Source organism: Aspergillus heteromorphus (genome assembly GCF_003184545.1).
Source record: "Aspergillus heteromorphus CBS 117.55 chromosome Unknown BO70scaffold_7, whole genome shotgun sequence".
NCBI classification, from domain to species: Eukaryota; Fungi; Ascomycota; class Eurotiomycetes; order Eurotiales; family Aspergillaceae; genus Aspergillus; species Aspergillus heteromorphus.
The window spans coordinates 357,541-376,997 of record NW_020290412.1 but is presented as its reverse complement, the minus strand read 5'-3'; the positions used below and the strand labels follow the sequence as shown (position 1 = coordinate 376,997).

General features: G+C 56.0%; 6 protein-coding genes across 6 annotated transcripts; 3 read left to right on the top strand and 3 right to left on the bottom strand.

Moving 5' to 3' along the window:
• Positions 1–3,354: 3,354 nt before the first annotated feature.
• BO70DRAFT_288394 (uncharacterized protein) lies at positions 3,355–5,371 on the top strand (the record flags this gene model as incomplete). The annotated part of the gene is made up of 6 exons (XM_025539277.1): positions 3,355–3,773; positions 3,833–4,240; positions 4,291–4,460; positions 4,509–4,636; positions 4,689–4,803; positions 4,866–5,371. The coding sequence occupies 6 exons, from the start codon at positions 3,355–3,357 to the stop codon at positions 5,369–5,371; spliced, it is 1,746 nt and encodes a 581-aa protein (XP_025400981.1).
• A 986-nt stretch (positions 5,372–6,357) lies between these two features.
• On the top strand, positions 6,358–7,935 carry BO70DRAFT_264871 (uncharacterized protein; the record flags this gene model as incomplete). Its single annotated transcript, XM_025538942.1, has 1 exon — positions 6,358–7,935. A coding segment is annotated over one exon (1,578 nt), but the record flags the coding sequence as incomplete, so codon positions are not given.
• A 1,379-nt stretch (positions 7,936–9,314) lies between these two features.
• BO70DRAFT_333163 (uncharacterized protein) lies at positions 9,315–9,814 on the bottom strand (the record flags this gene model as incomplete). Its single annotated transcript, XM_025540959.1, has 2 exons — positions 9,603–9,814; positions 9,315–9,463 (listed from the first exon to the last, which is right to left on the bottom strand). Exons 1-2 carry the CDS (start codon positions 9,631–9,633, stop codon positions 9,315–9,317), a joined length of 180 nt encoding a protein of 59 aa, XP_025400979.1. The 5' UTR covers positions 9,634–9,814.
• A 315-nt stretch (positions 9,815–10,129) lies between these two features.
• BO70DRAFT_333159 (copper amine oxidase) lies at positions 10,130–12,451 on the bottom strand (the record flags this gene model as incomplete). The annotated part of the gene is made up of 4 exons (XM_025540958.1): positions 10,130–10,404; positions 10,452–11,363; positions 11,498–12,077; positions 12,140–12,451. 4 exons carry the CDS (start codon positions 12,449–12,451, stop codon positions 10,208–10,210), a joined length of 2,001 nt encoding a protein of 666 aa, XP_025400978.1. The 3' UTR covers positions 10,130–10,207.
• A 388-nt stretch (positions 12,452–12,839) lies between these two features.
• On the bottom strand, positions 12,840–14,366 carry BO70DRAFT_288062 (glycoside hydrolase family 76 protein; the record flags this gene model as incomplete). Its single annotated transcript, XM_025539270.1, has 3 exons — positions 12,840–13,418; positions 13,474–14,177; positions 14,258–14,366. 3 exons carry the CDS (start codon positions 14,364–14,366, stop codon positions 12,840–12,842), a joined length of 1,392 nt encoding a protein of 463 aa, XP_025400977.1.
• A 942-nt stretch (positions 14,367–15,308) lies between these two features.
• Positions 15,309–17,760, top strand: BO70DRAFT_351331 (putative C6 transcription factor; the record flags this gene model as incomplete). Its single annotated transcript, XM_025541738.1, has 9 exons — positions 15,309–15,346; positions 15,392–15,511; positions 15,558–15,670; positions 15,714–15,848; positions 15,900–16,444; positions 16,495–16,768; positions 16,812–16,987; positions 17,033–17,216; positions 17,297–17,760. The coding sequence occupies 9 exons, from the start codon at positions 15,309–15,311 to the stop codon at positions 17,758–17,760; spliced, it is 2,049 nt and encodes a 682-aa protein (XP_025400976.1).
• Positions 17,761–19,457: the final 1,697 nt, after the last annotated feature.

Here is a 19,457-nt window from a genome sequence, read left to right as displayed (position 1 = left end):
TGAAATCGGAGATCATCACCACCCATGACCTTCTGGTGGAGCCAAGCCGGGGAAGTTCATTTCCCCCGCGCCTCAAGGGTGGCGGACTAGTGGGATGATGAAGATAGTATTATTAATAATAGAACACACCGTACTTTGTAGATACTGGCCGTAAACAGCCTCGATGTCGAAAGAATTCGCCTTCAGCTATCTGTCACACAGTCACAATGACGCTGTGTACCCACCCCACTGTGCCACACCAGTCTTGTGATACACTTTGTCCAAAGTACCTTACTTCATGATGTGTTTTTGTTGGGCAGGTGCGTCATACCAGTTCCAGAGACGATGAAAGAAGATATTAGCCACCGTGAAACATGATACGGGGATGACGGAAACGTGATGTCTGATCTGTGAGCTGTTGAGTTGGCTTTGAGTTGCACCAGAATGGGTACTGTGTAATTTCAGTTGTGGGGGATAGTTTAGGATCCACTCACTACCTTAGCAGTAGTAGTACTAGACTACTCCGTACTGTTGCCGTTTAGATTACAGCCCGCCCCATCCAGAAAATACAAAGTACGCGGTCCAGGTCCAGACTGAAGTGCCCAGGCGGGATCTGCCGACTGCCGACAACACCCACAGAACAAGGAACAAAGAACAAAGAACAAAAAGAACAACCAGACCACCACCACGGAACGTGGGAGGGGTGGTTCTCAGCCTCCCACATGTCTTTCTGGAAGGTACGGAGTAACCACGGGGTACTATGGTAAGCATACTGACTACTCCGTACACTGTTGTATGTCCTGAGAGCATGTTCTAGATACCCTCCTGTTTCTGGATGATCTGAGTTCCGCCACTCGAAATGAAGCGAATGGAGATGGGGAAGGATTCGACTCGACGCGACAAACCGGGTTAGTTAAGTTAGTTAGTGTGATCCAGATTAGTCACCCGCATCCGAGGACGAGTTTTTTCCAACCCCAGATTGCCGATTTCTGGCGACCACATTTTTCACCTCTTATGGATAGCAAATACAGAGGACCGAGTAGAGAGATCGGGTTGCCTAGAGGGGAAACATTGAGGCTATCAGAGTACCAAAGCAAGATCATATGTCTTCCGCGTGAGATGCTGGAGAGGGAGAGGGGACCTGAACCTCTGTAAGTACTTTAGTGAATCATCCGACCGCGTTGATAATAGGCGGCTAACCGCTTCGGTCGCCCACCCCAAGGTCCAAGCACTAGATAGTTCTTGTCAGCTCAGCTCGATCCTGTGCGGAAGGAAGGAGGGAAGGAAGGAAGGAAGGCATGCAGCCATGGTGGTATCCATCCATTAGGAAAGGAAATTAGCCCAGGCAATGCGACGGGCGTATCGGAGGACGGAGACGGACATCCTGATCCTTGTCGGCCACGGCCGAAGTGAATCAAGAGCAATCAAAACGACCCGCTCCTCCGCCGGGCTTGCCTGACCGGTCGGGCTGGACGGCGCGGCGTGATAGGCTGCTGCCCTTGCGGGATGGTCTCGCTTCCTAGACACGGAATAGCACTGCTAGATAGATATCTAGTATCTATGCCGACTGTAGGTTCTGCTAAAGCCATTAATTATTCTTTCCTCCCATCCTCAGTATCTATCTAGATAGATACACAAGGAATATAAAGTCGTACTAAATCATACAAATTCTCCGGACCCCGGACTCCCCCCTCTGCACACGCCGTGTACCAGCCACCCGCCGTCAGGGCCAATCGGCTGTCGCACCTTCTCCGTCACCTCACATGCTCTAGGCCGAAGTTTGATCCCCACGATGGATAACTACTTACTACTACTATTGCAAGGAGAGAGGCATGTTGTTCGGTCTGTCTGTCTGTCTGTCTGTCTGCCTGCCTGGCTGGGATGTTGCCACCGTGCCTTCCGGAGTGGCCGACCGTGAACTGTGCTAACGCCTGACGGTCGACTCCGGACTGAACAGACCCTAGATTTTTCGACGAGGCCAAGCTTCGTGCTTGGGAAACAAGCAATGGGCCAAGCCTGGAGCGAACGGGGCTCGGGGCCACGGCCTGCCCACTTGGCTGCCAATTTGCCAATTCCCATGCCCTCAAGCGAGCCCTAGCGCGAATCCCGACCGGAGCACGAGTGCTCATGTCTCAAGGTACGGCGTAGACACTAACCAAGACAGTCTCTATCTAGATTCTATCTATCTACGAGCGACTACTAAGCGATCCTGCTTGAAGTGGACACCCCAATCAGCAAGCCCCCGGGCTCACTGGTTGGGTAAGGGAAATTGGTCCGGGAAATGCCAGCGGCGGCACAGTTGGGAACGGCCCTCCCATGTCTCGGTTCTCCGCCGGAAATATACTCGTGCGGTTCCACTGGTCCCCTATCGCCCTCGTCTGCTTCTTCAAATCTTGTCGCCTGGCTGCTGGATGTGCCCGAGTCGAACCCGTGGATCGAATGACCGGGCAGATATTTGTTACGTGACTCATGATAACGTGCTGCAGGTAATCACCCCTTCCTGCAGTCAGCATTATACAGACAGACAGACAGACAGACAGACAGATAGACAGATAGACAGACACACGACATAGATAATGTCAGCGCCGCATCACCCGAGTCCAGCCGCAGACAGTGTAGATATCTAGTAGATACTTGGACAGTAAGTACCAGACAGACAGCCGACGGTGGAGTCCAGCGTGGCGAGCCGTTGGCCCTGGTCGGTGTTATCGTGCGGCAAAAGTTTGGGCGGCGCAACTAGTGGGAGTGCCACCATCCATCCATCCATCCATCCTCATCCTGCTCGGACTTGCAGGCTTCTCTGACTACTGACTAGCTCCTCCAGCTAACCCAACGCCACCCCTTTCTGGCTTCGATAGATGCTCCAGAAACCTGTCCTCGCACCAATCACCGCCTCAGGTACCGGGCTACGCTCCCCCGGTGGAGTGACGGCACCGTTGGCCCTTCGAATCGGACCTGTTCTCGTGATTATTGCGCCCATGGCACTTCTGGACGCGCCGCGGCAATTGGAACTGGATCAGTTCATCCTTCATCCGGTGATAACATCGCGCACGGAGCTGTCCCAACCAATCTCGCCCCGTTCGTTACCATTGCTCCATCGCGACGTTATCTCCAGCCAGTCTGGTGTGTTCACTGTGCGTAGCCAGCTGCCCCCTCCCCCCCCCCCGTCGCGTGCTGCTGGGCCTTAGGGCCGCTCTTTTAAACTACGCCGATCCCATAATCCCCCCCCCGGTTCGAGATCGTTGCATTCTCAGCCATCTTTCTCCCTCTCATCCCCGTGTTACTTTCACCATGGCCGAGATCGAGCCCGCCGAGACCCCTCGGGTCATGACGGACCTGCCTCCCTACGATGAGAAGCCCGAGCCCGAGTTGCGCATGATCCCGCGCCGCGATGGCGTCGACGCCCGTCTCGACCCCAGCGTCACTTTCGAAGAATACGTCTACTGGGCCAAGATCGAGCGTGCGCTGGAGGACGAGGAGAACCGCCAGTACGTCGAGGAGCGTGGCCCCTTGACCATAAGCAAAGTCGTCAAGGGCCGCTTCTCCAAGGGTGTGCACGTCGAGAACCAGCAGAAGCGCGAGCGTGAGGAGGCCGAGAAGGCCGCCCAGGGCCTCCCCATCGATGAGAAGTCCGCCGACAACAAGAATGGCCTCGTCAGCTCCTCCGCCTCGAACTCCTCCGTCGCCGTCTCCGATGAGGAATGGCGAACTGCCTCCCGTGCCCTGCGTACTGCCAGTTGGGGTACTATCTTCTACCTGATCACTACCGATGTGCTGGGTTGGGCCAGTGCACCGTAAGTCTCCCCCCTCCCCCGGGCCGTACTACTGCAGATCGATGCTGATGATCGTTTAGTTTCGTCTTTGCCAGTGTCGGCTACGGCCCCGGTGTGGCGCTCTTCATCGTCTTCGGTGCATTTGCGGGCTTCAGTGGCTGGATCCTGTGGCAGGTGTTCCTGGCGCTGGACTCGACGCGTTACCCCCTGGTCAACTTTGGTGACACCTACTTCCGCATCTACGGCCCCTGGGCCCGCCACTTCGTCAACGTCGGGCAGTCGCTGCAGCTGCTGTTGTCCGTCTCCGTGCTGATTCTTGGTAACGGCCAGACGCTGTCGCAGCTGGCCGACAACAAGATTTGCTTCGTGGTGTGCATGGTCATCATGATGGTCATCGGCATGGTCATGGGCAGTATCCGCTCCCTGCAGCGTCTCGGATGGCTGACCAACGCGGCCGTCTGGCTGAACATTGTGGACTTCATCATGATGTGAGTGCCCTCTCCCCTTTGTCCCTGATACCGAGGTTAACGCGACACAGCATGGTGGCCGCGGGCGCACACTACGGCATCGACTACGAAGCCGTCATCTCGTCGACCCTGATCCAAGTCAAGGAGCCGGTGAAGACCTTCGCCGGCATCCCCCCCAACCAGTACCAGATGCAGGCCACCGGCTTCGCGGGACGGTTCACCGGTGTGGACCAGATGGTTTGTGAGTGATCCGTCATCCGAATTGTGAGAGCGCCGGCTAATTGAGTAGACTCGTACGGTGGTGCCATTCTGTTCATCTCCTTCCTGGCGGAGATGCGTCGCCCCTGGGATTTCTGGAAGGGTCTGCTGTGCGCCCAGCTGTTCATCTGCCTGGTGTACATCTTCTTCGGTGCCTTTGTAAGTTGGCCGGCTTGCTATCCCGCGCGTGGCCCCGCTAACATTCCCCTAGGTCTACAGCTTCTACGGCCAATACTCCATCTCGAACATCTACAACGTCGTTGAGCCTAAAGGGCTGCAGACCGCGGTGAATATCGTGTACTTTTTAACGTGCATTATCGCCTCGAGTGAGTGGCCTTCCCAAAAAAAAAAAAAAAAAGATCGTACCTTGTCCGCTAATCTCGCCCAGTTCTCTACTTCAACATCGGCATGAAATCGGTCTACCAGCAGGTCTTCATGGAGATCTTCCACTTCCCCGACATCTCGACCTTCCGCGGGCGCATGCTGTGGTACGCCCTGGGGCCGATCTACTGGGTGATCGCGTTCGTGATCGCGGGCGCAGTGCCCAACCTGAACGGTATCTCCAGCATGGTGGGCGCGCTGCTGATCCTGAACTTCACCTACACGCTTCCGGGCGTGCTGTACGTGGGCTTCCGGTGCCAGCTGGACTCTGCGCTTCCGGGCGAGGGCTACGACCCGACGACGGGCGTGACGGTGCGCCACGACGGCGGGTGGCGGCGCTGGTCGCGCGGGTTCAAGAAGCACTGGGCGCTGAACACCTTCTGCACGCTGTACTTCCTGGGCGGACTGGCGTGCTCGGGCATGGGCTCGTGGGCGGCCGTCGAGAGTCTGATTGAGGTGTTTGGGCCCGGCGGCACGGTCGCCACCTCGTTCGGGTGCGCCGCCCCGGTCTAGTGTGTTTTGTTGGTGGGGCGAGGCGAGGCGATACCCGTTGGTTTCTGTCTGTCTGTTTGTCTGTCTGTCTGTTTGTTTGTTTGTTTGTTTGTTGGTCGGTCGGTCTGCTTGCTTGCGTGCTTGCTTGCTTGGCTGGCTGGCTGTTTTATGAGTCGCGCGAAAGAGTGCGCTGACGAGTCCATGTTATGACTCCCTACTCTGTATATGTGTGGATGCGGTTATGTATTACTCTCAACTTGATCGTGGAGGATGGTCGGTCTAATAATTCTATAATGTTTGTTCTGCCGTGTGTCTGGACGGGGCGGGCTGGATTGGATTTAGACGAGGGGCCGAATGACATGGGCTCTTTCTGGCCCCCAACCCAACCCGCCCGATCCTGAGTTCGCCCGCTTCATCTCCCATCGACGGAGTCCGCCAAGTCGACCGTCTCGCAGGCTGGTTGCAATTCATCCCCATTTGGCCCCACTGTCTGAGTAATTCTCAACAATCCGCATCCCACCCCCAGTCCGCAGTATGGACGGACTATCTAGATTCTATCTAGATAGATACTCCGTAGGTGGTCAGACTTTAGGCGTCCAACCGGATCCACCGCGAGGCTCCATATCTGCCGTGCCGAAGGTTGTTGTGCATCTCACTGGAGGGACGAGGGCTGAGCTGCTGCTGCTATCAGCTGCACGCCCCCCCGCCATTGGCTGCCGGTCCCTCGATCGGCCCCAGGCCTCCTCCATCCGGCAAGGGCGCATAAACCATCCCCTCCTCCTAGTAGTCTCCTAGCTTCACGATGCATGTCAGCACATTCTGTTCCCTCCCTGACAGGGAGCGAGGTGCTGACCGTCAGCCTCTGCTCGCTCGCCCTTTCTCTCCTTCTCTCTCTTCCCTTCTCTTCTCCGCAACACACCACCACACCACCACCACATCATCCCCCCCTCCCCCTCGTTGATCGGCCGGCGCATCCGTCGATGTGATCCAAGATGCCGCGCCCGCTTCTCTTCCTGCTGTCGCTCTTTCTGCGCGCCAGCCATGCCTCCAGCCCGCTGGCCATGAACTGGTCCTCGCAGGCCTACGGCCCTGACGGTCCCTGGCAGGCCGTCGACATCGCCGTGGGCAGCAATGGACAGCACGTCGCGCTGTACCCGGGCGCGACCGGCTACACCAGCACGATCCTGATGGCGTCGCTGTGCACCAACACCTCGCTGTCGGCCACCTGCTACGCCGCCCAGGCCGGCGTCTACAACGCCTCGGAATCCACCACCGCCTTCGTCCTCGACGTCAGCGGCTGGGAGACCACCTACTGGGCCGTCGAGGGCGGCAGCGTCGAGGGCGTCCTGGGCGACGAGGTCTCCGTCGGCAACGACCAGTTCGTCCCCAACGTCAGCTTCACGGCCATCTACCAGACCTACGAGACCTACCCCAACGGCAAGTCCTACCCCGTCTCCGTCGGCAACCTCGCCCTGGGCGCGCCCTACACCTCCGACGAGATCTCCTCCAACACCACCCTCAACCTGCTCGCCTCCTACCTCTACTCCTCCGGCGGCGAATCCGGCATCCCCTCCTACTCCTACGGCATGCACATCGGCTCCGCCACGCCCTCCATCCCGGGCTCCCTCATCCTCGGCGGGTACGATCGCTCGCGCGCCCTGTCCCCGATCAGCGCGCAATCCGTCAGCCTGGCGTCCGCAACGGGCGGCGAACTGCCCATCACGCTGAAGGACATCGCGCTCGGCGTCGCGGAAGGCGAGTCGCCCTTCCCCTTCACCTCCAAAAGCGGCCTCTTCACGGGCTACTCCACGCAATCCGTCACCGTCGACCCCACCAAACCCTACCTATACCTCCCCGAAGACACCTGCGACGCCATCACCTCGTCCCTGCCGGTGAGCTTCAACTCCAGCTTCGGCCTGTACCTCTGGGACACCACCGCATCCGACTACGAGAACATCACCACCTCCCCGTCCTACCTCTCCTTCACCTTCACCAAAGACGACGTTGACAACCAGAACATCACCATCAAGATCCCCTTCTCGCTGCTCACCCTCACCCTCGAAGCGCCCCTCGTCGACGCCAACACCACCTACTTCCCGTGCTTCTACGACGACACGCCCGTCCTCGGCCGGGCCTTCCTCCAGGCCGCCTTCGTCGCCGTCAACTACCACGACGGCGACAACACCGGCACCTGGTTCCTCGCGCAGGCCCCGGGCCCGGGCATCTCCACCTCCACCGACGTCACCGCCATGTCCGTCTCCCAGACCAGCCTCACGGGCTCCAACTCCTCCTGGGAAGACTCCTGGGCCAGCACATGGCACGTCCTCGGCGCCACGACCACCGGCTCCTCAAACAGCACCACCAACAGCACCACGCCCGCCACCTCCAAGAAAGACAGCGGGCTCTCCTCCGGCGCGAAAATCGGTCTGGGCGTCGGCCTCGGCGTCGGCGGCGCCATCCTCATCGCCGCCGCCGTCTTCCTCGCCCTGCTCATCCGCAAACGCAAACAGGGCATCCTCCTCGGAAGTCGTCAGACCTCCCCCACCCACGACCGCAAGCAGCCGTTCCGCGGCATCGTCGAGATCGCGGGCGGAGAGGCCGCCACCGAACTGGAGAGTAAAACCCAAGCCGGGTACGAGGGACTGGGTATGGGACAGGGTGGACAGGCTGGGCAGGCTGGGCAGGGAGCGGGTGTGTACGCGGGCAACATGCAGGGCGGGTACGGCGCGAGTGTGCAGGGGGGAGATATGGAGGGTCAGAATCTGGCTGCGATGGGCGTGACAGGCGGTGTGATGCACGGGTTACATGCGCATCCGAATCTGAGCCAGAGCACCAACGTGGGTCAGAGTGCGAACGCGAATGCGAACGGTAGTGCAAGTGGGAATATGCATTCCACGCTCAACTCGCACGGCAATCTGACGGATCCGGGCATGGGCGTGGGTGTCGGCATGCCCCATGAGATGATGGGATCTGAGGTCCATGAGCCGCCGAGGTATGAATTGGATTAATTCGATAGATGATGAGGGTAGTTGGGTATATAGTTTTTTTTTTTTTTCCTTCACTTTTATTTGTTCTTTCTTTTTCCCTTCTACTAGGAGGGAGAGATATATATATGATCCTTGGATAGTCGGTTTATCTTCTTGCGACGGATGTAATTATTCAGTATATTTTTGGTGGCTTGGATGGGCACGAACAAGTACTTAATTCTCTCGAGATGGATAGAGATAGATAACAAACAGATGTATATTTCATCCCATATTGGTTTTCTAGATATGGTTTCTACCTACTACTATACTCAAGTTGATTCAAATTGGGAGGACGTGAGCATGAAAGATGTCTTGATATCCGAACCATTAACTGATAGACTCACAGGAAATCGCAGAAACTGCCAGAATAAAGGGTTGGTTAGTTAACTAAAGAAAAGAAAAGGAAAGGGCTCAAAAGCACAGCGGGGGACTACGGCCGAATTCATCCGTCCGACACACGCAGACAGATATGAGATAGTATATTGTATAAATCGAATGCGGAGGAAAGACGGCGGAATAATACTATACTACTATATAAACAGTTTGTTTTTAGGGCTCTGGTTGTTTTTTTTTTTTTTTTTTTTAATTCTTGTAAGTACTATACTATACTTATCTACCGGACTCGAACCCGGAGCAGAATCTGAGTTCTTTGTTGTTATAGTCGGTCAGATGGATAGATTCTTTGGACTGTCCTGTCAGATAGATAGATGGTCGGTCAGATGGATAGATTCTTTGGAATATCGTGTGTAGTTGATATAGCTCATTCAGCGCAGTATATTACACCACACTATAGTATACTACAAGACCCCAACCCCAACCCCAACCCCAACCCCAACCCCCTATTCACTATCCACTATCCACCAACCCAACCCAACCCATTTCTCTTCACCAACCCAGCCATACCAGAATCAACCCCCCCACCACCACCACACAAGCAGCTAGTCACCACCCCCCGGAGCCGCCGCCTTGGGCGGATACTCCTTCCCGTCGCGCTCCACCTTGGGCTCGCACGTGCAGCGCTCTGCGTCCGGGATGCGGTCCATCACGGAGGGAATGTGGAGGCCGCAGCCATACCAGGAGGTTTTTTCTGTTTTTTTTTTTTTTTGTTAGGGTGTTTTTCGGGGGGGGGGGGGGATAAAACGGAGAAGGCAGGGGAATGGGATGGAGGATGGAAGATAGATAAATAGAAAGTCAAGGATACAAAGATACATAAAGGGAAAACTCACTACAAGTCGAGCAAATAGCCTTCATGCACATCTTGACTGTAGGATTGACAAAAAATGCAGTTGAATTCGATTGTCCTCAGATGCACTTAGACTTGGGATGTAAATGTAGATGTAGATGTCGATGCGTCACAGTAGACCAACCGATTTAGAGTCCGTGGGCGTTGCTGATAGTAATATTCCGTAGCAAGTCTGACTGAACCTGCAGATGTTGAGGAAAGTGCGTGGAGAAGACAGACGGCCGGAAAAGCGGGAGATGAAAAGTGGATTTTATGAACCCCCGCTTAGTCAGGCTGTTCGGCGATTCGGGGTTCTGCAGGCGGGGAGCAGAGCAGAGGAGGTCGCCGTGGAAGAGAATGGTAGATAATCGCCGTTGATTGATCCCCCGATGTCCCGATTGCTGGTTGGATTACTGGACTGATGTGCAGAATGGCGGGGTACTTGACCCCTGGTCGGACTACCGGACTACTGCAGGGGCTGGCTACTGTCACTAAAGTAAATATCCGATTCAATGCAGGTACCGATGCAGCCTGCATATCATAAGTCTTAAAAATACTGCATTCCAGCAGATCTATCGTAATCATGTCTACATTATCGGTCTATCGTCATCACAGCTTCCCCCGTCCCACCGGACAACACGGCTGCTCCGGATGCAGCGTCGACTTGTTAAACGCCTGCGTCGACGGCGGCACATCCAGTGCCGGGTTCTTCGTGAAGAAGCCATCCGGCTTCAACATCACGCTGACGCGCTCGACCGGCATGACGGGGAAGTCTTCAATGCGGGGGTTATGCGTCAGGCCGAAGGCTGTTCATCCCGTCAGCGGAATTCTGCAATCAACAAGGATAACTTACTATGCCACAGCACCAGATCCTCATTCTCGACTGCATCGTTCCGCAGCACCCACTTGTCCAGCCCCTCGCTCTGCTTGCTCTGGTTGGTGAACTCGCCTCCGGCGTATAACTCATCGTCTTGGTACTTAGTCACCCAGATGGGCTTGGTCGCGAAGCCGGCGCGCTTCGCCCCGTACGATTTCGGACTGGCGAGGAGCATCTGGCTCGGCGAGGTCTGCAACTTGTACGCGACGGGCTTGTACGTGATGGGATTGATGCAGGCGTCGTTGCGGATCTTGAACACGCGGTGGCGCGGGATGCTGGTGTCTGCGGAGCCGCTGGTACGGAGGACGGTCTGTTCGGTCGTGTAGCCGACCAGGTAGGGGTTGTTGTCGTCGTCGGGCAGGGGCACGCTGTCTTCGTAGTAGACGGTGTTTTTGTGGCCGTCCACCGCGGGGTCCATCCGGAACGAGAACATGTGTTGGTGGTAGGGCGCCATCACGCCCGGTCCGACGTTCGTGCCCCATGGCACCGTGGTGCCGGGCTTCTCGTTGTCGAAGGGCACCGTCGAGAGGATGCCGGTGGCGCGGACCTCTAGCTCGATGTTGGCGGCTTGGTCGAAGATGAACGCGAAGATGTATTCGTAGTTGGCCACGGTGCAGATCATCTGGATCACGAGCTGGCGGTTGCGCACGACCGTCGCGGCTCCGCTGCGGTAGTTGGTGTGTTTGTGCTGCAGGCCGTTGTCTTGCTCGTGCAGGCAGATGATGTTTTTGAGGAGCACCGGCGTGCCCTTTGAGTCGGTTCGGTAGCCGTCGAAGTACTTGATGTGTCCGAGACAGTCGCAGCCCAGCGCCAGTTGGTTGGCGGTGATCCCGAAGCCGACGTCTCCCACGTCGAAGGCTTGTTTGCGGTGGAAGGGCGCGCGGGGGTCTGCTGGTCAGTATGGACAGAATGAAATAGATGGTAGATATGGACAGGATGAGACGAAGATTGTGAAGAGTAGAGGGGTGGGAGGAGTGGATGGACAGTGTCGGGCATGAAGATCAAACAGGAACACGACATACCACCATACGGCACCGTCATCTCCGACACCGACAGTCGGTAGAACACATTCCGTCCATCATAAGTCAGGTTATAGATAACCAGACCCTCACGGCTATTCGAACCAACATGGAAGCGCCACTTCTGCCAAGTAACGACATTATCCTGGACCCTGAACGACGGCCCCTCGGGCTGCTGAACGATATACGGCTTGAGATCAGTGCGGAGCGGCTCATCCAGCAGATCGTGCGCGTATTGGATAGTTTTGACCGGCTTCCACGGCTGCGTGTCAGTCGTCGTGGCATCAACCCCACTAGGCAGGTAGTCCATACGGACCAGCTCGCGGGTGATAGCATTGAACACGGGCGAAAACTTGCACGGGACGGAATAGTGGTTGTTCTGGGGATGATCCGTCGCGACAATGTACATGTAACACTGGAACAACCGGCGGGTTTCCTCGGGGTCATCCGTGCCGTAGATCCACGGGTCGTTGCAGACGGTCACCCCCGCGGGGAGCTGCAGCTTGGCCACCTCCGCCTGCACGGCCGGGTGACTGAGACACAGCTGCTCGATCTCGATCAATTCGTCCGAGTCGACGGGGCCCTGCAGGATCAGCGTCAGCCCGGTGCACCTGCCACTGCGCCACACGTGATCCGTCGTCCTACCTGGATCTCCTTGGGCAGCTCCTTGGCGGAGATGACGGATTTCGTCCCCGCATTGAGCAGCGCCTTGAAGAAGGCCCCCGTGTCCTGGCGATGGAACAGCACCTGGAGCAGACGGGAGGGTCGCGCGGGCAGGGGCTGGCCCAGTCGCTCGGCCTCGATGTAGGGCACGACCTCGCGCTTCAGGGGCTCCTGCACGTCGATCTTCTTGTAGCGCAGGGGCACGCGGGGGAAGGCGGCCTCCAGGATCTTGGTGGCCAGGACAATTTCGGGGGGGGAGATGGGGTCAAAGGGGTGGGGGGGGTGGGAGGCCATGATGAGGGTAATGATTGAGTGAGTGAACGACTGGCTGAATGCCGGGCGGGTTATAGACTTATAAGCAGACCAGACCAGACCGTCTTTCGGCTGCTGGCAGATAATACCATCCGCATCGGGCCTGAGGCTGCTGGGCCCCCCATTGGTGTCGGCATCTTGGCGGGGCTTGATTGGCCCGCGATACCGACCCAGCGTATCTCCTGCCGGGTTGGGACTAGCGGGGGGTCTCTTATCTGGCGGACAGCCAAACAAGACAAACACTACTATAACTCTGGGTGAACGTTCCTGGGTGCCTGAGGCACGAAGCTCAGAAGCTCAACTGGGACAAACAAGCAAAAGTCCTGATTCATGATTCATCAACTCATCCCTCATCAGATAACCAGCACAACTACCACACCATAAATACCGACACCCCCAGAATCCCACACGTCGCCACCACCGTCGCCACCACCGCGCCCACCCGATCCTTCGTCGTGATGGGCCGCAGATCTCGCGGGTCCCGCGACGAGTCCGATGTCTCAGTGCCGGCTGCCCCATCGCCCGGGCTGGAGCCGCCGGTGTTGAATGTCAGAGGCCCGGCCACCGCCTCGACCAGGTTCGCCTGCACCGCTTCCAGCGCCGCCATCTGCTGGCCCACCCCCGTCGTGCCGTCATACCTCCCCGTCGTCCATTGCATCCCGCAGTAGGTCCCTGTACTTCCCCCCACGCACTGCGCCGCTGCTGCCTTGGCCGTCGCCCGCAGCCGGGTCATGATCGTATCGCGGGTGAACGGCGCCAGCTTGACCGTGTCCGCCATCCAGCGCACCAGGTAGGCCTTGAACGAGAACTGGTCGGTCTGGCAGGAGGCGATGGGCTCGCAGGCCGCCTCGTACAGCACGTCCTTATATGCCTCCTGGGTCGACAGAAAGGTGCTCTGCGACCGGAGCAAACCGTTGACGCGCTCGCTCCAATGGTTCTCCCCGTTTGTCTGCCACGCCAGTCAGTCCAACATCCCGCATGGATACCCCCCGGAGGGACCCTACATAGTTCCACATATGCGCCGCCCCCAGCAGAAACACCCCATTATTATACGTCCACTCGATGTGATTGAGGTCGGTACAGTTATTCTCCTCGCTCGTCCCATCGAACACATGGTACTCGGGTCCGATGAGTCCCACCGCCGACGCCCAGTCCCACACCTTGTCCGCCCACTCCGCGTACGTATCGTTGCCAGTATACCGAGCCAGACGGGCGGCGATGTTGAAGAAGCAGCCGTTGGAGATGGCGTTGCGGTAGGTATAGCCGCTGTTGAACGTGTAGATCTGCCACTTCAGCCCGCCGCCGCATTTCTGGGTGTCCCATCGCGCCGCCTGCTCGTTGAAGACCGCCTGCACCAGCGCCAGCCACGACGGCTGTTCGGAGGGCGGGTTGGGGAAGTTATTCTCGGCCGCACGCATCGCAGTAAAGGCCCAGAATGCCTGGTCGTCGTTGCCCTCGGTGCGCGTCTGGTTCGCCGGCATGAAGTCGCGGTTGGGGCCGGCTTGGTGCAGGATCGCTTGCGAGGTCAGATCGTTGTAGGTGCTGTCGCCGGTGTAGGCCCAGTAGTTGACCAGCGTGCCGAAGAACGCGCCCGCCTCCCACCAGTAGTACGGGTCGGGCAGGTTGCCGGGCACATCGCCGGTGCGGTTGCCGGTGTAGAAGCTGACCAGGTCCCAGGCGAGATCGCTCGCGACGGTTTTGATGTTCTCTGTGGTTGGTTAGTAAGTAGGGGCCGGTAAACAAGCCCATTGCGACACGCTCAAGTGCAAACGCGCCAGGACAACTCACGCGAATCCTGGAGATCGAGCTCGATCGCGGCGGCCTGGAAGCAAGGGAGCGACCAGACCATGCAGGCCAGGAGGAGTCGCCACAGGCGCGGCTGTTGTGGGGTTGACATCTTAAGATCTTGCCATGGGTTGTGCGAGTGGAAGTGGAACAGTAGACAGAATGATGGAGGAGGAAGAGAGAACCGGGGGAGGCGAAATAAAATAGGCCTTCATGCTGGCAGTGAATGGCTGCACTGCCGGGTTGTAAATAACCACCCTGCTGCTGGGACCCAAAACAGCATCTGCAAGGGTCGGCGGATATTGTAAGGATCGGATTATTGGTTCTTGAGGCTGTGCTTGAGATTTCAGGATGGTTGCAGGGTGTGGTGAAATAAGGTCTGGTATTTAGAGTCGCTATGTAGTGGTTGGTATTCCTGGCTTCGGAATCACCCATCTATATACTATAGATATAGATATTCTAGTCAAGGTAGAGAATAGTACCATGTTCTGCTCTCCTGGAAGTTAATATACTATAAATAACTTAATAAACATTCTTTGTTCCCATAAAATTCCCCAGAAGGAACCTACTTTCTGCACTTGAAAGAAAGTCAGCAGCAATTTTTTTTTTTTTTTTTTGTTTTTCAAAAAGAAAAGAAAACATTTCGCTAAACTGTAGTAGTGACATATTTCTACCACTTTTTAGAAAGACCCTGATGGAAGTTCTTCTTCTGCGGCAATAGTATTTTTCTTCCAGCACTTCTCCTTTCTTCAACTTCCAGCACTCCTGCAGCCTAGACTGACCACATTGAACCCTCCCCCCCCCCCAAAAACAGTCCTCTAGATATTATACATTCCATTATGCATCCATCCTCAGCTCCACCGATGTTATCTGGTTTATCTCCCTCTAACTATCTGCGGGGTCGATGACTCAGCGCCCATTGCGGGGTTTGTTGTATCTCCTCTATTTACCCATTGACCCATTGAACCCCTCTTCTCTCCAACTCCCTCTTGTTGCAGCATCCGATCGAAAGGCGGACGCGGACTATGGCGTGGCTCTTCTGGTCATCGTCATCATGGAAAGCTCCCACCGCCCCAAGCGAACCAGCAATGCGTACGTCTCCCTCTCTCCGCCGCATCATCACTGACACCCCCGCAGCTGCCAACGCTGTCGCTCCCGTAAGGTCAAGTGCTCCGGTTCCCAGCCCTGCGACAAATGCTGCCAGCGTCGCGAGGACTGCGTCTTCGAGGAGGACCGCAAGATTGTCGTTTCCGAAGAGTACGTATGGCCCACCAGCATGCATCGGACACTTCTAACTGGACAGACTCTTCTTATCCCTGAAGCGCAAGGTTGAGGCTTTGGAGAGCCAGAGCTCGTCCTCGGCGGTCAAACGACGCCGCACCTTGACCATCCCCAGTATCAATGACTCCAGCTTCGGTAAGACATCGCCCGTGTCGTCCATTCATCTCTGATCGCAAAGAACACCCACCCGAACCACAAGAAGCGACCCCCGATCCCACCGAGAGCACGCGATACGACGATCGGTTTGCCTCCAACCCTCTCGTCTCCCCAGCCGGATACGTCAAGCACACAGGACCGCAACCGCGAACATGGTGTATGTGAAATCCTCGGGGGCTGAGCACCGACTGATGCCGATTGTGGACAGTGTTTCTCGGTCCCACGTCGACGTGGTCCTTCAGCCGGCGCGTCCTCAACATCGTCCAGGCCCAGATCTCCCCAGACAGCTCGCAACCCATCCCTCTCGCGGTCGACGGCGACGCTTACCAAGTCCAGTGGCGCCATGCCAGCTCCGACGAACACCCCGATATCAGCGGACTGCCATCCCTGGAGCACGCGCTGTACATGGTCAGCACCGTGCAGTTCCACTTCAGCCACCTGTACCGGCTGTTCGACGAGGAGGATTTCCTCCATCATCTTTATGAATTCTACGATGACGCCGCGACAAAGGTGCAGGAGTCGCGTCTGTGGTACGTGCAGTTCCTTGTGATACTCGCGTTCGGGGAGGCGTTCCTCGACCCGCTGCGCAAGGCACCCAACACAGCCAGCTGGACCAGATACTTCTCGAGAGCGATGTCGCTGCTTCCGGATATCACAGGGCTGTGGCAGAATCCCACCCTGGCTATCGAGGTGCTTGCGCTAATTGCGCTGTACTTTCACTCGGTGGACATGAGAGACACCGCATACTGCTATGTGAGATCTGCCGTGGCATAGCAATTTATCTCGGATCGCTAACGAAATAGATCGGGCACTCAATGAGGATGGCCCTGGTCGAGGGCTTTCATCGCGCCCAGCCCGTGGAGCAGCTAGGACAGAAGTTAGTAAACAGGTGGAGCAACATCTGGTGGACGGTATATATTCTCGACCGGCAGTTCTCGTCGCTGATCGGGTCGCCAAACTCGGTAAGAGACGACGAGATCACATCCTTCCTATGGGACCCTCAAACCTGCTCTCAGAACGAGGCTGCTTTAGGCCTCCACGTCAAGATCACGCAGGTTATCTCCCGCGTCCTAAACAGTAAGTCCCTCCCCCACCACTCGACCTCACTAACAGCCCGAAGCGGTATACAGCGCCGACGGCACACTCGGGGGGGCCTTCCTGCGCAAAGTCCGGTCGGTCCTGCACGAAGTGACCACTCTGTCGCGGGAACTGGACGAGGTGTTCTCGCACCGCTTCGCCAGTTCAGTAGACGCCCTCTCAGGGGTCACCACTCGTCTGATCCTCTCATGCCATTTGGTATGTTCGCCCCCTATCATCAATGACGATACTCATAAGCGCTAGTGTATCATCGTCACCACGCGACCGCTCGTGCTGAGCCTCCTCTGGGAGCGTCTGAGCTGTTTCGAAGCCGGCACTGAGTTCCGCACGCTTTCTCCCCCAGTCCAGGCGCTGCTTCAGGCCTGCACCGATTCCGCCCTCAAATCCTTGAAAATCCTGACTGCGCTCCGCGACCAAAGGCTCCTAGGTCCGCCCCCTTTGGAATATATAGCAAAATCCATTGAAAGAAAGAAAAAGTAAAAATCGCCCCCCTAACATGACGCATAGAAACCTTCCTCCCATTTGACCTTGAAACTCTCTTCTCCTCCGGCTTCATCCTCTCCCTAGTGTCTGCCATCCTCCCGGACACCGTCCCCGACCCCAGCCACCGCGACACAAGCTACAGCCTCCTCAACGCGATGATCGACCGCGGCAACCGCGTCGCGCAGCTCCGCAAATCCGAGATCGAGCTGCTCGAGGACCTGATCCAGCCGCTAGTCCAGCGACAGACAGGGCCCCGGTATCATCGCCTGACGCCGGCGCGCGTCTCCGATCTGCCCGAAACAGGGGGCGCGGGGGCCGGGCTTCCGCCCCCACCGGTTCTCTCGGAGGAGGATGACCTGCCGCTTGATTGGCGGGGGTTTGGGCTGTCGCTGGACTGCATGATCAGTGCGACGGATTTGTTGAGTACGGAGCATTTGGTGTTGGATGCGGAGAGGGGAGGGGAGGATTTGTGGTTGTGGGATAGCTAGGTTGGCATTGCATGGAGTATGTTGGTTTGGTATGTGGATGCCTTTATTGGGGTTGCTTGCTGTTACTGTTGGTAGGGCTGGGAAGGAGGAGCTGGGAGTTACAACCGGGTTGTTGATGAGAGATCAAGTCAGAGGATAGATAGTATTGCATAACATCGCATCACCCATGGCCCCTTCACTGTAGAAAACTGAACTAGAGTGCAAACCCATCCACCACTACTATAAATAGACCCCAGCGCCACGATCGGAATCTCACGTCCAGTCCTGGCCAGTCCCATCTTCCCCGTCTCAAACTGCGACTCCACCATCATCCCGATCTAATATCCCTCAAGTGTCACCATCAACCTCAAGATATCATAGAGACCGAAGAGCCAACACCCCCGCCCCGCCTCGCCCTGGCCTATTTATATCCCGCGATCCAGCGCTTAATTAAGTATACCTCTCCGCAACCATGACACAATCCTGTAGCCCTGTTCAAGAACAATCTCCCTCCCCTCCTACTGATACAAGCTGTGATTAGGTAGGTATCTTCAGCATTAACGGAAAGTTTTCTTTCTTTTGCTGCGCTCTATCTATTAAATCAAGTACCAGTATCTTGTTATGGAGATAGGATATAATCCTGGTGACCCGGTGGGGTATCGGTAATCCTGCCACTTTCTATCTATAATGGGGATGGATTGGTGGTGATAGTATGGCATAGCGTAGCACTATAAATACATACATACACACAAACCTACTTAGGTAGGTAGGGTAGGTAGGTAACTACTACGAGTTACTCCGTAGATACCTTAGGTAGGGAGATACAATACCTTACCTTACTACATACATACATACATACTAGTCTCCATCCCACAGCCCAGCCCAGCCCAGCCCAGCCCAGCGCAAATATGAAATACCATTTGAACCAACTGTCTTTCTTTCTTATGTGGTATCTATCTATCTATCTATCTATCTATCTATCTATCTATCCATCCCTCCTTCCGTCCGTCCATCCATCTAGATAGATATATGGATAGATAGCAGTAAGACTACAGTGTAATAGGAAGAACTGAACAGCGCAGAGCGGGGGATATATAGATTCCCCATGTGTACTTAAATATATGTGTACGATGTATTGTGTAGTGTGGCGCTAACAGGCGCCATGTGAAACATCTGGTTGTCTAGGATTTATGTACCGTGGAATAATTAAAACTTGCTTGCATTGCTATTTGTGTGGGGTGTGTATGTGGATGTGTGTGGGGATTGATGGTGAGGTATCTATCTACCTACCTGCTTACCTAGGTGTGAGTGAGGTGTTGATGGGTGGATGGATAGATGGTGGGAGGTTTATTCCGGTGCGCTGTACAGAGTACTACTCCAGAGCATCTAGGTAGTTGTTTGCAGTGGGGATAGGATGAGAGTGGGATAGGTGATAGGTGGGGATTGGATTGGGTAGGGCTACAGGTAAATTATAAGTAACAGTGCAGACTGCAGAGAGCCTGAGAGGGGGGGGGGGGTGAATATGATTGATTGTGTTGGTTGGAGGGTTGGTTGATGTGTCAGGGTTAGTGTCGCTGTCGGTGTCACAGTTGCAGATGGATGTAGAGAGTGAGACTGAGAGGGATGAAGTGAGATGAGATCATTAGGTTTATTACTCTCTACGGTGTAGTTTTTATCCCTTTTTCTTTTCTTTTCTTTTCTTTTCTTTTTTAATTCTC